The following is a 16,845-nucleotide window of genomic DNA, read 5'->3' as shown; positions in this document are numbered from 1 at the left end:
ACACCTCCGGTGCCGCCGCCGCCGTTGCTGCCGACTCCGGACGGCGTCCAACCCCAGTTTAGCCCTATTCCGGCGCCGCAACGGCGTCGACCGACGCCGCGTCCGGCGCCGCTTGAGACCCTTCATCTCTACAGTCCGGCTCCGATCATTCCTCCTGTTTATCAGGAATCGGACGACGGGGGCGACTGGGAGGGGTTTGAGGACCCTCTGGCTGTTAAGTCGCAGCTTTCACAGGACTGGGCAGATGAACTGGGGGAGGCCAGTGGTCTTGATACATCGCCAGACACTGGATTCACTTCTCCTCCGACTGTGGCTTCGGAGGAGGGTGCAGCGGCCAAGGAAGGGGCGCCTCCTCACGTCCGCCCAGCCACCAGCCGCAGAACCAACCTGCGCGCGGTCGCGGACGTGGTTTCCGCCGTGGCGGATCTGGAGGACGACGTGGTCAGCCCACATCCACCCCGGCAGCATCCGCCTCAAAGCCTTCCTAGTCCGAGCTTTCAGGCCCATTCCACGCCAGTGGGCGGCAGAATTCGCCATCACCTGCTCCACTGGCGGTCCATTACATCGGACAGGTGGGTGCTGCAAATCGTCCGAAGGGGCTACTCCCTCCCCTTCGAGACGACCCCTCCAGCCATGCCACCGCAGCTCCACCGTATCTCGGGGGATCATTTGAATCTTCTCCGCGAGGAAGTTTCGGCCCTCTTGGCCAAGGGGGCCGTCGAACGCGTTCCGAGTCCAGAAGTAGGTCGTGGTTGCTATTCCCACTACTTTCTGGTTCCCAAGAAGGGCAAAGGGGGCCTACGCCCCATCTTGGACCTCCGGAACGTCAATGCCTTCCTCCGAAAGGAAAGGTTCAAGATGTTAACCTTGGCTCAGGTTCTAGCTGCCCTAGACCCCGGAGACTGGATGGTAGCGTTGGACTTGCAGGACGCATATTTCCATATCCCCGTCCTGCCGGCCCACCGGCGTTACCTGCGGTTCACGGTGGGCCACGAGCATTTTCGGTTTACCGTGCTCCCCTTCGGCCTCACCAGTGCCCCTCGGGTGTTCACGAAAGTGATGGCGGTGGTCGCAGCTCATCTGCGCAGATCAGGGGTTCCAGTCTTCCCCTATCTCGACGACTGGTTGTTGAAGGCGGGCTCGCCCCAGGCAGTCGTCTCCCACCTCCAGACTACGGCGGATCTCCTGCATTTGCTGGGATTTTCCATCAACGTGCCGAAGTCACACCGGAGTCCCTCTCAACAGCTCCTCTTCATCGGAGCAGTTCTCGATTCGGCGCAGTTCCGGGTCAATCCACCGGAACAGCGGGTCCGGGATATACAGGCCCTGATTCCCATCTTTCGGCCTCTATCCTGGGTTTCGGTCAGGCTAGTGTTGCGGCTTCTGGGGCTGATGGCCTCCTGCATCCTACTAGTGCATCACGCCAGGCGGCGCATGCGGGCTCTGCAGTGGGACCTGAAGTTTCAGTGGGCCCAGCATCACGGCAACCTGTCCGACCATGTCTTGATCTCGGAGGGCACTGCACAACAGTTGCAGTGGTGGCTCACGGACCGCGATTGGGTCATGGGCAGGAGCCTCTCCCTTCCCCAACCGGAGCATGTCGTAGTGACGGATGCGTCCCTCCTGGGCTGGGGTGGCCATATGGGAGAGGCGGAGATCAGAGGCCTCTGGTCTCCGGCGGAGTCTCGTCTCCACATCAACCTGTTGGAGTTGAGAGCGATCCGACTTGCACTGAAAGCCTTCCTTCCCTCTGTCAGGGGCAGTGTTGTGCAGGTGTTCACGGACAACATCACCGCCATGTGGTATTGCAACAAACAGGGCGGGGTGGGGTCGTGGACCCTTTGTCAGGAGGCTCTGTGCCTCTGGACGTGGCTGGAACACCAGGGCGTGACCCTAGTGGTTCAACATCTGGCGGGCTCTCTGAACGCCAGAGCGGACGAACTCAGCCGCCGGTGCATGATGGATCACGAATGGCGTCTGAACTCCGAAGTGGCGCAAGGTCTCTTTCAGCAGTGGGGAGAGCCTTGGTTAGATCTATTCGCCACCGAAGAGAACGCGCAATGTCAGCAGTTCTGCGCGTTGGAATTTCCAAGGCGGCACTCGCTCGGCGACGCTTTTCGTCACGAGTGGAGTTGCGGTCTGTTGTACGCCTTTCCGCCTATACCACTTCTGCCCAGAGTGCTGAAGAAGATCAGGCACGACCGGGCCCAAATCATCTTGGTGGCTCCGGATTGGGCACGAAGGTACTGGTATCCCGAGCTACTCAGTATGTTGACCGATCCCCCGATACGTCTGCCCCTTCGGGAGGATCTTCTGTCGCAGCAGCAGGGGACGGTCCTCCACCCGAACCTGTCCAGCCTCCACCTCCATGCGTGGAGATTGAGCGGCGGCAGTTGATGCCATTCGACTTGCCTCCTGAAGTCTGTGATATCATTCTGGCAGCCAGGCGTCCCTCCACAAAGACGGTATACGCCTGCCGGTGGAACAAATTTGTGGCATGGTGCACAGCAAAGGCTGTGGATCCCCTTTACGCCCCTCTTTCTGAGGTTCTTCTTTTTTTTCTTTCTCTGGCCCGGCAGGGCTCTGCCCTGGGCACCCTGAAAGGTTATCTTGCTGCCATCTCCGCCTTCTTGCGGCTTCCTGATCAGCCTTCTCTTTTCAAGTCCCCTGTGGTTACACGCTTTCTGAAAGGCATTACTCACACGTTCCCTCCTGTCCCTTTTGTAATGCCTCAGTGGGACTTGAATCTGGTCTTGACCTTCCTGATGTGCGCTCCCTTCGAGCCTCTTCACAATTGTCCTCTTCGTCTTCTGACGCTTAAGACTGCTTTTCTGGTAGCCATCACCTCGGCTAGACGGGTGAGTGAGCTCCAGGCTTTATCTTCAAAGCCTCCTTTTCTATCTGTTCATCCGGACAAGGTTGTCCTTCGGCCTCGTCCCTCCTTTCTTCCGAAAGTGGTGACTCCATTTCATCTTGGGCAGTCTGTCACCTTGCCCACCTTCTTTCCGCCTCCGCATCCTTCCAAAGAGGAAGAGAGGCTCCACCGTCTGGACCCAAAACGTGCGCTCTCCTTTTATCTGGACCGCACAAAACAGTTCCGGGTGGACGACCAGCTTTTTGTTGGGTACGTGGGCGCTAAGAAGGGGAAAGCTGTGCACAAACGGACCATCTCTCGGTGGGTCGTTTTGTGTATCAAAATTTGCTATTCTTTGGCAAAAAAGGACCCTCCTGTTGGGCTGCGCGCCCATTCTACTCGGGCCACAGCGGCTACTACTGCCTTGGGACGGGGAGTCCCTTTGCAGGACATCTGTCAGGCGGCGACGTGGGCTTCGTTACACACGTTTGCCAGGCATTATTGCCTTGACAGCCAAGTCCGGAGGGATGGCTTCTTTGGCCGTTCTGTCCTCCAGGACTTTCTGGTGTGATCTTGGTTCGCAGACCCACCACCGGGGATGGTATTGCTTGGGTATCTATTCTAAGGTGAGGAATATAACTAACGTGTTTCTTTCAGATGAACAAGTTACTTACCTTCGGTAACTATGTATCTGTAAGAAACATTAGTTAGTTAGATTCCTCACCGACCCACCCATCCTCCCCGTTCTGCGAACTGACATCTAGGGTTAAGGTTGTCCTTTTCAGGCCCCTAGATTTCATTTTTGGCACCAGTGTCGGTCTTTGCATGGCTCTGCGTTCCTGGCGCGGAAAGCTATGTACAAGAACTGACGTCAGCGCGCGAGGGCGGCATCTAAGTACTCCGACGACGTCATCCCGGCGCACGACGCCGACGACGGACGCGGAGCCGCAGACGACGCCTAGCGACGCGCAAGGGGTATTGCTGACGAAAAATCTTCCGGATCCAGTTTGACGCCTGGGGATATTCTAAGGTGAGGAATCTAAATAACTAATGTTTCTTACAGATACATCGTTACCGAAGGTAAGTAACTTGTTCTTTACTGCCACACCCTTCTGCCCTCCCTGGTCTGTTGTGCTGCAACTGCTCCTCCTGCCTGCCCCGCGCGGTCTGTTGTGAGGCCCCTTCCCCTGAACTCTCTTGTCTGTGCCCAGGTCCTGACCCTCCCTTCTATCCTCCATGGTCCTTTGTGCATGCCCCTGCACCCTCCTTCTTGCCCATCATAGCCATTGTGCTGCCACTAACCCTCCCACTTGCCATGCATGGACTTCTGTGCTTCCATGGCCCCTCCCACCTTCCCTGTGTGGTCAGCTAGCTGCCCCTGACCCCCTCCCACCTTCCCTCCATGTTCTGTGTGTATGCCATCATAGTATCACTGTTGCTCTCCATGGTGTGTCTTGTTTCTAGTGCCCATCCTGCCTGACCTCCATGGTCATCTTGCTGCTCCTGCCCTGCCCCGTTGCCCCCAGCCCTCTGTTTCCATGTGCAGACCCCTATTTCCTCCCTCCTGGCTTGTCTGTTCCATTGTAATGTCCCTGATCCGTCCCTCCTGCCCTTTATGGTCTGTTATGCTGCAGCTTTCTCTTCTGTCTGTCCATTATGGTCAGCTAGCTACCATTGCCTCTTTCCCCTCTGTTTTCTGTTGTCCATGTGCATGGTCCTGTCCCCTCCCTATTGCTTTCTATGGATTGTTGTGGTGCACTCCCGTCCCGCATGCCCTGTGTGGTGTATTGTGCTGCTGCAAACCCTGATGCCTGCCCTGCAGGGTCAGTTTGGTGCACCTCTCCATGTCCCTCCTGTCCTCTGTTATCCAAGTCCATGTCCCTACCCCATTTCCTTCCATGATCCAATGTACCATACTTGCGAACATTTTGAACTTGGTAAGAGGGAGGTTTTGAAAAAAAACGGTGTATTGATTTTCCCCTTTGAGTTACATTGAAAAAGAGGAGATTGTAGACAGGAGACAGATCAAATAAATCCCATTTGAGCTTAAAACCATTGGACGTTTCTTGGCTGAAACGGGTCTGTTGGCATGTATGGTTGTACTACCACATAAAATGAGGACATATTTTCTGAGTTTTCAAATAGCGACAAAGAATTTTTACATTATTTGTAATCTTTGTTTTTTTATCCCGTTGACCACATTAAATGTTGCACTTATGGGAGACGATGTGGTGTTACTTCCAGAGCTGCAGACTTTGCAACTGGGGAACCAGGTTGGAGTTTCTGCTTCAGCTCAACATTCTGTTATTCTGGTCAAATCACTTAATCTCCCCATGTCTACAACCAAAATGAATTTGATCTTGTGTGATGTAAAGCACTCCAATACCTGACAAGTTTGCACTATATAAAACTGCAAATACACAAAAAATAAGTGTACATGTGGGCTACATCTGGGTGATATTTGTGCTGCATTTGGGCTCTTTTGTCTCTGGTGGCCATGTTGGGAGATTTATTTGTTATGAAGTTTCCTAATTTCCTCATTTACTGCAGTCTCCTCAGTAGGAAATGCTTTCAGTTTTTTACTTTGATTTCATCAAGAAGGTATTCAGATATGTCGCACATTTGCCATAAATTCTGAATGTTAGCACTCTAGTTGCTCATTAGATCACTGCAGTAAAGCTACTGCTCACCACGGAAGTCTGCTGCTGGTATTAAAAGTGCATGTTTCAGTCTAAATATCAGAATTTTTTAATGAAATAGAAGAGGATTGGAGAAGTCACTCAAAATGTGCCCTCATTTTTCTTTCTTCAGCACTAATAATTTCTATGGCAAAATGAACCCCCTCATTGTGTTCCTTTTTAAATTAAATGTTTTAAGTGTTGCCAGTTTATTCCAATCAAGATGGCTTCAGGTGTGCCATACTTTTGTCATAATGAAGACAGTAAGCGCTCTAGTTGTTTTTAAGAACACTCTGGGACATTCTGTCATTGGGCTATACTTGGGCTACATCTGGGTGATATTTGGGCTACATTTGGGCTCTTTTGTCTCTGGTGGCCATCTTGGGAGACTTATTTGTTAAGAAGTTTCCTAATTTCCTCATTTACAGCAGTCTCCTCAGTAGGAAATACTTTTAGTTTTTTACTTTGATTCCATCAAGAAGGCATTCAGATGTGTCACACATTTGCCATAAATTCAGAATGTTAGCACTCTTTTTGCTCATTAGATCACTGTAGTAAAGCTACTGCTCACCAGGGAAAACTGCTGCTGGTATTGAAAGTGCATGTTTAAGTCTGCATGTCAGAATTTTTTAATGAAATAGAAGAGGATTTGAGAAGTCACTCAAAATGTGCCCTAATTTTTCTTTCTGCAGCGCTAATCATACTTTTTATGGAAAAATGAACCCCTTCATTTTGTTCCTTTTTAAATTAAATGTTTTAAGAGTTACCACTTTAATCCAAGCAAGATGGCTTCAGGTGTGCCATATGTTTATCATAAGTAGGACTGTTAGCGCTCTAGCTGTTCTTTGGAACACTCTGGGAAGCTGCAGTAGAACACAAAGGAATCAACTGACAGTCTCTGCCCTTGTTGGATGTACATGTTTTACTGAGCATGTCAGACTTCATTCTCACATGACTGAGAAAGATAATGTGAATTTACAGAAAATAAGTTCTCAGTTTAGCTTATAGATCACCTTCCAAACCTCTGTGGGAAAAGCATGAGAAAATATTTTTCTCTCAATCATGATATCCCAGCAGAAGGCTTTTTCACATGGTGAAATCACCTTAGAACATACTAAAATTCCTAAAATGAGTATGGTACCATCAACAAATGATTTATAATGTAACTCAAGTCTTAAAACCTTCTATTAACTGCAATGCTTTTTAATGAGGTGCTATCATGTATATTGGTCCGAAGATGGCTGCCAACACTTCTTGGATGAAGTGCTGACAGCCAATCAGATCTCAGGATGAGATGTGTGGTTAGGCTCCGCCCACATATATATATGATACTTTTGATTTTCTCAGGAACTACTGAACAGATTGACACCAGACCTGCAAAAGGCACTTCCCTGACCCGAGGACTACCTCTCTGCCAAATTTCAAGTAATTCTGTTCGGGCTGGACTAAAGGTCCCTATGGAAAATTGCATGGGGAAAACGCGTTTTGGGACCCCCCTTTTTTCTCAGCCCCCGCTTGACGAATCCCCCCCCCGAGACTTTCAGGGTAGGAGCGGAGCGGAGCGCCCCACCTATTTTGAATATTTTGCGAGGATTCGTCAACCGGCGCCAAAGTTATTCCAAATAGAATGTTGCGGATTTCCTATGGAAACACGGTCCTAACTATAACTATCTACTGGCGACCGCCAGTAGATAATGTGTGTGTGTGTTTGTGTATATATATATGTGTATATATATATGTGTGTGTATATATGTGTGTGTATGTGTGTGTATGTATATATATATATATATATATATATACTGAAAAAACCATAGGTTTCACACGTTATAGTTAGCTGGACATTTCACTCGTAAAAAACCATCGAAATTCCCCCGTTATAGTTAGTTCAGCTAACTATAACTCGCGCGACCGCAATCCGCTGATGATGTCACATATTACATCACTGTATTCACTAAGATACTGTTAATCAGTCAGTTATACAATTACATTTACAAAAAAAAACATCCATTTAGACACTTATTTACCCATTTATTCTTCCATTAACCTTTAGATATACATGTATAAAAAATATTTATTTTTCTTAAAGACACATATTCACTGGATAATGTCATCAGTGATGTCATGTGAGATAACATCAGTGATGTCATGAGTGATGTCATGAGTGATGTCACTGACCATGTCATGAGTGATCTAATATGTGACGTCATCAGCAGTGGATTGCGGTCGCGCGAGTTATAGTTAGCTGAACTAACTATAACGGGGGAATTTCAATAGTTTTTTACGAGTGAAATGTCCAGCTAACTATAACATGTGTGAAACCTATGGTTTTTTCAGGTAATTTGCAAGGTTTTTTAAATGCTAATGCCTAACTATAACGTGTGTGAAACCTATGGTTTTTTTTAGTGAATTTGTAAGGTTTTTTTAAATGCTAATTTATGTATGTAATATTATATTTTTTATATATTTATTTTACAATAAACTACCTATGTATATAGTTATAGATTGACTGTATGCTGTAATATGGAATGGCTCAGCTCTTTTTTTTTTTTATTTGGATAAAGTTGAACAGCATAGTTAATATCTTCTATAAACTTATAAACAGTTAAAAATGTTTTTTTTAAGGGTTTTTCACCGTGCGCGCACCCCGCGATTTAAAAAAAAAAAAAAAAAAAAAAAAAAAGTTTTTTCACCCTTCAGGGACCCCCTGACAAAAGCTAGGGGGTCAGGAACTCTCTACCCTGCCCCTTTTTCACGTTCTCAATCTTTCTTTTTCACTGCGACACACAAAATGGCGTCCGACACTTCCTGATTTCGACCGATTCGAATGTTGACTGACATCTAACCACCAATCAGAATTACGCTCGCGCACATCTGGTGCGCGCACCATGCGAGGACCATGCGCGCACGGTCTGCGCATATAGATATTTATGTACTTTTAACTGCAATTTTCTCAAGAACTACTGAACAGATTGACACCATATATGCAAAAGGCACATGCCTGACCTGAGGACTACCTCCTTGCCAAATTTCAAGTAATTCTGTTCAGCCGTTCGGGCTGTACCTTCGACTAAAGGTCCTATGGGTAAATGCATGGGGAAAACGCGTTTTGGGACCCCCCTTTTTTCTCAGCCCCCGCTTGATGAATCACCCCGAAACTTTCAGGGTAGGAGCTGAGCGGAGCGCCCCATTAGTTTTGCAAATTTCGCGAGGATTCGTCAACCGGCGCCAAAGTTTTTCAAAATAGAATTTTCAGATTTCCTATGGGGGCTCGGTCCTAACTATAACTATCTACTGGCGACCGCCAGTAGAAAAAAAAAAAAAAAGATAGAGATAGATAGAGAGATAGAGAGATAGAGAGATATCCATATCCTACTGGCGGTCGCCAGTAGGTAGTTATAGTTAGGACCACGTTTCCATAGGAAATCCGCAACATTCTATTTTGAATAACTTTGGCGCCGGTCGACGAATCCTTGCCAATTTTTCAAAATAGGTGGGGCGCTGTGCTCCGCTCCTACCCTGAAAGTCTCGGGGGGGGTCCCAAAACGCGTTTTCCCATGCATTTTTCCATAGGACCTTTAGACACAGCTACAGCCCGAACGGCTGAACAGAATTACTTGAAATTTGGCAGAGGGGTAGTCCTCAGGTCAAGGAAGTGCCTTTTGTAGGTTTGGTGTAAATCTGTTCAGTAGATTCTGAGAAAATAGCCTTTAAATCAATATATATGTTGGTGGAATTCTAGTTGAAGTACTGGACAGTGTAGCCTGTGGGTATAGGCTGCATTATCTGTCTTTAAATTAAATTCTCTCTTAAAGGTGTATGCAGGTCTGCATGATTTGTCACCTTTTAGAGATTATTTTTTATTGCTCCGGGGTCCACGCACATGGGCGGGACTATTCACTAGATTATGACTATAACAGAGATACCCCTACTACAGAACTGGAGTTACAGAAAAGAAACTACTCCATCTCTAAGATGCCCTTTGTCGTGCATTGTACATTAAATCCTGCACTGGCATCAGTGCGGATTTAATGTGCTGAGAAGTTTGATACCAAACGTCAGTCTTTAGTGGAGCCATCATGGTGCTGTGGAGATTGTGTAGTGCCCAGGAATGGACCTGGGTACTCTAGGGGCACAGGGCTCATGCCTCTGTGCCCACACCACTGGCATAGGGCACCCAGCTAGAGGGGTGGCTGATGTATGCCAGGGATGTGTGCCATGTCGACTGTTTTGTTCTGTACCCAGACACTCAGCCTGCAAGGGCAGTGTTAAGAGTGTCAGGGTACAGGGCCTCTAAGGGTGGCACAATAAGTGCTGCAGCCCTTAGGGGCCTTCCCTGGTCACAAGACCCTGGATACTTAGTGTACCCTTTACCAGGGGCTGACATGTGGCCAGGGTTTGCCATTTTGGGTTTACATTTCAGCACAGTTTTTAGGGAAGGAACATAGGCCCTGGGCACCTGATTGGCAGGAGCCCAGGGCACACTCAGAGTACATTCAGCAATTCATCAAAAAGTGGGGGCATACCTATGCAAGAAAGATGGCACTTTCTCACACAGATGCAAACTGGGTAAGTAGCATTTTCCTTTACATGCATGGACATCTCTAGCTCTCTACTTACTCCATTCTCACCCATCTGCGGGGAAACCAATCTAATATGGAGTCGAGACCCATGCACAGTATTCCCAAGAGGAGGATTGTCACTAGCTTGTGATCTAAACACTATTTTAAACAAAAACAAACTGCACATATCCGGACCCAACACTAGATGTCCTAAGTATGCAAAGCATGTGAATCTACAGCACTACATGCCCAGAAGAGATGTTTACCAGGTAAGTAACATAATCCTTCTTCCTGATTGAGAAAATACATGTAGTTTCAAACAAAATCCTTGTGTAAGTTGACTAGGTTTTCAGTTCGGTCGCCCCATTTGAATAAAAAAAGTGGCCCTTTCGAGGTAGCAGCTTGCACATCACCTAGATCAGTAGTTCTTAACCTGTTGTCTGGGGACCCTTGGGTGTACACTAAGCTTAGTCAGTGGTACGCAATGGCTTGGAAAATTAAATGTTGTCAGATTAATAAAGCATAGATATAATGAAGCAAAATTAAAAAATGTAAAGCCCTGTGTTAAGGTCTTGGAATTTGAGATTTGAGTCTAAAAATGTAGGCACTATACTGAGATTGATCTGTGGTAGCAGTGCACGTCCAACAAACATAATAAAGTATGGGCAATGAGCGGCTTTGATTGAATTTAGAAAAGCTCCAACCTTTCCGTTAAAGTTTATGGTATTGACTATAGATCTGTCCAGGGAAAGCAAGTGCTTTGCACATGTACTATGAATATTGTCTTCAGGAAAAACAGTTCTTTGCAACTTTTTTATTTGAGTCCTTGATTGAGCCAAGCTTTCCAGTAGTTGGCAGTGAGTTCGAGCGTGTTCACTATTGGTCTTACTATAGGAAAGAAATATTTTTTGATCTTGATGCTTAAAATGCAATTTTCTTAGGCTTAAGGCCTTTAGTATCCTGATGAATTTCCCTTCTGCGTTTGCTTTTCTACGTTGGTTCAGGTATTTCCTCTTTATGCAGAACAGAAGTCACTTCACATAAAAAATGCAAAATTGTGTGTAGGTTTTACCTTCATGCGTTCTGCTGTTCCAAAAAGCTTGGTCATAAAAATCATTTGTTTTTCTTGATTGTTTAGCTCGGGCTGTATTTGAAGACGCCAGTGCTACTGCCCGAAAAGAGTTTGCACGCTCAGACAGCGACAACTGGCGAACTCTGCGTGAGGAGCAGCAGCAGCAGCAGCAGCAGCAACAGCAGCAGCAGCAGGAAGAGGATGATGAAAATGGCTGGAGATTGGCTGTGGCAAGACGAGATAGTGAAAGGTGGCGATCCACCAGCCCAGGTGCGTGAAATGTAGGCATATCCGTGTTTAGTGCGTATAGTCTTCCACAGCACCATATGCTTGCCAACCTATTGATGTAATTGCATACAGATGGACACCAAGCAGCCATGTTGTTTATCAGCTTTTCTCTGAACTGGAGACCCCAAAGGTTGAATTGTCATCAGTTAATTCCTTTTAAGTAAGATGGCCATTCTGGATCAGGGTTATCAATTAATGAAAGTAGGGAAGGGGAACAAACCACAGCAGTGTCAATACCAGAGTCTCGGGGATAACTTCTTTTGAGACCCTCAATCACACAATCAGTCTGCAGTGTATGTAACCTCAGTTTAGTGTGGTTTGTTGGAAAGCGTCCACATTGGGTCTGTCACTTGAGTGTCCTGTACTCCAAGTGACTGCATAACCTCCACAAGGAGGCAGACTGTCTGGATATAGACAGTGGTGGGTGAGTTAAAATTATATTTTATCTTGTAGATACACTTTTATTTGGGGAAAGAATAGGAACTATAGGAATAAGATTAAAAACAGGGGTGGTGTTGAGTGGACACTTCACTGATCCTTGACACCTGGTGATCAGGTTATGACCATGAGGTACCTGAATATTCAATTCACCTGCTTTAAAAGCCAGCTATTTCTGATGGAGAGATGGATTGATTTGCTGTGTGTAGGAAAGTGCCCTTTTTGACATGGTCACCTCCAATTTTTGCCCACTTGTACTGATGTTCTTGACAGGATTTACAGTGGGTCCTTGCTAAACTGTCGCCAGTGCTCTTTGCGTAAAAAACATCATGCTCAGTTGTAACCCTGTTGGCAAGTACATTAGCACCGTGTATGTCCCTGGTAAATGCTACCTATGGTACCCTGGGCATAGGTACTAAAGAGGGTCCCTATTGACTGTGGCATGTAATATGCCACCCAAAGGGACCCACACAAACTGCATGCAGACTGCTCAAGTACACTGCAAGTCTTATGTAACTCACCCCTACAGCAGACCTTAGAGCCATAAGGCAGGGTACATTATATTACTTGTAATGGAACATCTGCATGAACAGATATGCCCCTGTGAGGTCTAGTTCTATTGCTAAGATCTTGCGAGTGCCATTTTGAAGGTACGCACTGGTGCTGGTCATTACGAGTTACCCAGCTGCATAATGGCTTCACGGAAAGTAATGGTGTTTGATATCAAACACCTAATCTCAATAATTCTGTAGTAGGGGATCTCTGTGTATAGTCATAATCTAGTGAATAGTCCCGCCCATGTGCGTGGACCCCGGAGCAATAAAAAATAATCTCTAAAAGGTGACAATCATGCAGACCTGCATACACCTTTAAGAGAGAATTTAATTTAAAGACAGATAATGCAGCCTATACCCACAGACTACACTGTCCAGTACTTCAACTAGAATTCCACCAACATCCACAAACAGCACTGCCTGTCTAGTTTTTCTCCACATAGGAAAAAACCCTGCCTCTACCAGCAAAAGCCTCTGGAATGATAGAGAGGAAGGAGTGGACAGACAAGCCCCATAGGCTGCCATTATGTGGCTTAGAACAGGATACTGTGCCTTTAAGAAAACTTTCCAGTTTTCCAGAACTTTCCCCAGTATCCCAGAATGCCCAGCAGGTCCCATTTACTTTCAGTTCTTTTTTCCGGCTCCTGCTAGCAGGACCCTGGAGCATTGAGCTCTCCCCTTTTCAAGGGTTTAATTGAGATTTTGGCAATTTTTGTCACTTTTTCTTGTGTTTAGTAGCTGGTACTGTCAACATGCCTGGCTTGTTCGTCAAGTGCCCGGAATGTGGTCGAAAGAAGGCTAAAACTGATCCACACGAGGTGTGCATTGGTTGCCTTCCCCAGTCCCACGTGCCTGAAAGCTGTACCATCTGCCACTCGTTCTCAGCCAGGACCCTGAGGGACAGAATGAAAATCAGGCTTCAAGTTCTGGAGGAACGAAGACTGAAGGCACCAGGTGGGTCTGGAGGGGCTGATTTGGCCCCTACTGAGGCCTCTGGGGGGCTCCCCAGGGGCAGGAAGACCAGTAAGCGCTCCCACTCCCCGTCGACGTCGAGGGCGTCTACGGCGACGTCTAGGAGGATGACCACCGTCTGTTAGCCGTCCCCCCAGGGCTCTGGGGAGAAGCGGCGTCGACGATCGCCGTCGAGGGACCTGCATAGGCCGCCGTCGACTACATCGGCGTCGTCTGTGACGACGCCGTCGTCTGCTCCGTCCAGCGGTCGTCGTCGAGATGGGACCCGGTGTCAGCATTCGCCGTCGAGGGATCGCAGCTCACCGTCGATGAAGAGGAGAAGGAGATCGACGTCGAGACGCTTGAGGTCGCCGTCGAGGCACGGGTCGCCGTCGAGGCACGGGTCGCCGTCGAGGCACGGGTCGCCGTCGAGGCACGGGTCGCCGTCGAGGCACGGGTCGCCGTCGAGGCACGGGTCGCCGTCGAGGCACGGGTCGCCGTCGAGGCACGGGTCGCCGTCGAGGCGACGATCGACGTCGAGGAGAAGATCGACGTCGAGGAGAAGATCGACGTCGAGGAGAAGATCGACGTCGAGGAGAAGATCGACGTCGAGGAGAAGATCGACGTCGAGGAGAAGATCGACGTCGAGGAGAAGATCGACGTCGAGGAAGAGAGTCACCGGGATCGGTGTACTCGGTGGTGTATACGCCTCCTCGGATGCCTCCGTCGCCGCCTCCTCTTCCGCCTCCACCACCTCCACCACCACCTCCACCACCACCTCCACAAACTCCTCCACCACCGCCACCTCCACCACCGCCACCTCGGCCGCGGACGCTGCTTCCGCCGCCCCAGCCTCTGTCGCTGCCACGCACCCCTGTGGGACCGCCGCCGGTTCCCCCGCGGTCGGTTTCCCTTCCACGGTACCCGACTCCGCCGCAGGGGACCCCGAAGCCACGACGCCCACGGTCGCCTGGACCAGCGAGACCGGCGGACAGGCCGAAGCCGAAGAGGTCGCGCTCCCGCTCGCACAGGAGGAGAAGATCACGGAGCCGTGGAAGGTCCTCGTCGGACTCAAGACGACGCCGTAGGAGGTATAGGTCCAGGTCGCGCACGCGCTCCTCGGACAGAGACCTTTCCCCGACGCTGTCGGACTCCCCGGGGACGAGGGTGTCTCCGGTGGACGACTTGGTCTCGTTCCAAGAGGTGCTGTTGCGAGGGGCTGCAAAGTTGGGTATCACGGTGACGGTTCCAACACCCACGACGTCCGTGATATTCGAGACGCTTCATAAAAAAACACCTGTCTCGCCCCCTACTGCCTCTTGTACCAGGACTGGTGGAACCCGCCTTGGAGCTGTTCCTCACTCCCGCGACGACGAAGGCCGCTCCTTCCAGGCTCATGAAAAAGTACAGGGCCCCGGAGTCGGATCCGTCATTTTTGAGAGTGGACCCGAAGCCGGATTCGGTGATCGTGACGGCGGCAAGAAAACAACATGCGACCGCCCCGTCCTCCACGGTTCCACCCGACAAAGAAAGCCGCTGGCTGGATTCTGCGGGCAGGAAGGTGTGTGGTACCGCCGCCACCACCATGAAGGCGGCGAGTGCAGGGGCTTTGTTGGGCCGTTACGACCGGGCCCTGTGGGAGTCCCTGCAGCAATATGCAGACCTCCTGCCTCGGGACAAGAAGGAGGACTTCTTGGAGACGGTGCGCGAAGGCATGCTGGTGTCGAATCAAACGATCAGCGCAGCGGCGGACGTATCTTTATTGGCCGCCCACGCCTACTGTCATGGCGTCCACCAGCGGCGCCATTCGTGGTTGCGCCTGACGTCCCTCAAGCCAGAGGCGCCGCAAAGAGTGGCCAACCTGCCCTTCTCGGGGGAAACCCTGTTCGGGAAGCATGCGGACGATTAGATGGCCTGCATGAAGGCTGAGGCGGAAACCCTGACGGCCGTCGGGTTGGAGAAGGCCGAGGAAAAAAAAGCGCCCGTTCCAAAGGAGGTTCGGGTCGTCGGGCAGAGGGCGTGGGCAGGGCTCGGGACAGCAGCAGCCACAACAGCAGCAGTTCCGCAAGCCCTTCCAGAAGCGCCAGAGGGGTAGAGGAGGCCAGCAGGCTACTACCACAACCAAGGGCCCGGCCGGGTCTCGGCCCTGAGCGGTTACTTCCCCCTCAACCGTTACCCACTCCAGTGGGGGGAAGCATTCCATTTTTTCCGGCAGAGTGGAGAAAAATTACTCAGGACAAGTGGGTGCTGAATATTGTTTGCAATGGATACAGTCTTCGGTTTCTCAGCCCGCCTCCAGCGATTCCGCCGGTCAGCTCTCGATTCCAGCTGAGAGAGCTCCAGGCGGAGGCAGACATCTTGTTGAGAAAAAAGGCGGTAGAAGAGGTACCTCTGTCTCAAAGGGGAAGAGGTCTGTACTCTCGATTCTTCCTCGTTCGCAAGAAGGACAAGAACGAGTTCAGGCCCATTCTGGATTTGCGGCAGGCAAACAAATGGATTCGCAGAGAGAAGTTCCGCATGCTTTCGTTGCACCAGATTTACCCTCAGCTGCAACGGGGAGACTGGCTCTGTGCCATAGATCTACAGGATGCGTACTTCCATGTGCCCATAGCAAGGAAGCACAGGAAGTTCCTGCGATTCCAAGTCGGCGCCAATCACTATCAATACACAGTACTGCCATTCGGGCTAAAATCTGCGCCCAGGACCTTTTCGAAGTGCATGGCGGTGGTGGCGGCACACCTGCGGAGGAACAAGGTGTTTGTCTACCCGTATCTGGACGATTGGCTGATCAAGGCATCATCCTTCGCGGAAGCGCAAGAACACTTCCGATGGACGTGCGAGCTCTTGCACAAGCTGGGGTTACACGTCAACATGTCCAAGTCGGTCACGACTCCGGTCCAGTGCATACAGTACCTGGGGGCCTCCATCGATACGCGGTCAGCAAGCGTGTCTCCTTCGGAGGAGAGACGGTTATCACTCCTTCGGAAGGCTCAGGACCTCAGGACTGCTCCATCGACGACTGTGAGGAAGGTGTCTTCTCTACTGGGATCGATGGCCTCCTGTATCTTCCTCACGCCTCACGCTCGGTTACACATGAGACCACTGCAGGAGTGTTTGGAGGATCAGTGGGATCAGAGGACAGGCTCTTGGGACGACAAGATACGTCTGTCGCTGCATGCTCTTCAGTCTCTGAAGTGGTGGTGTTCAGCGGAAAACCTCCTCAAGGGGGTTCCCTTCCACAAGGACATTCCCACGACGAGTGTCGTGACGGATGCGTCTCTCCAGGGCTGGGGAGCGCATTCCGGGGACTTGCAGATTCAAGGAAAGTGGTCTGCGTTGGAATCGACATACCACATCAATTTCCTGGAACTCAGATCTGTCTTCCTGGCGCTGAAGGCCTTCCTTCCGTCCTTCCAGACCAACTCGCTGCTGATACAGACGGACAATACAA

At 49.8% G+C, this 16,845-nt stretch overlaps 1 protein-coding gene across 3 annotated transcripts in view; it reads left to right on the top strand.

Moving 5' to 3' along the window:
* Positions 1–16,845, top strand: part of GIGYF1 (GRB10 interacting GYF protein 1) — a 1,351,771-nt gene that overhangs the window by 495,027 nt on the left and 839,899 nt on the right. For all 3 annotated transcript variants that reach the window (XM_085637593.1, XM_085637592.1, XM_085637591.1), the window contains exon 10: positions 11,230–11,433. In XM_085637593.1, the coding sequence (XP_085493719.1) occupies positions 11,230–11,433 (204 nt within the window). The remainder of the gene's footprint in view (positions 1–11,229; positions 11,434–16,845) is intronic.

This window comes from Triturus cristatus, chromosome 12 (assembly GCF_964204655.1).
Source record: "Triturus cristatus chromosome 12, aTriCri1.1, whole genome shotgun sequence".
Lineage (NCBI taxonomy): Eukaryota > Metazoa > Chordata > Amphibia > Caudata > Salamandridae > Triturus > Triturus cristatus.
Note: the sequence above shows the minus strand (reverse complement) of the source record. Positions and strands in the feature narration are given on the sequence as shown.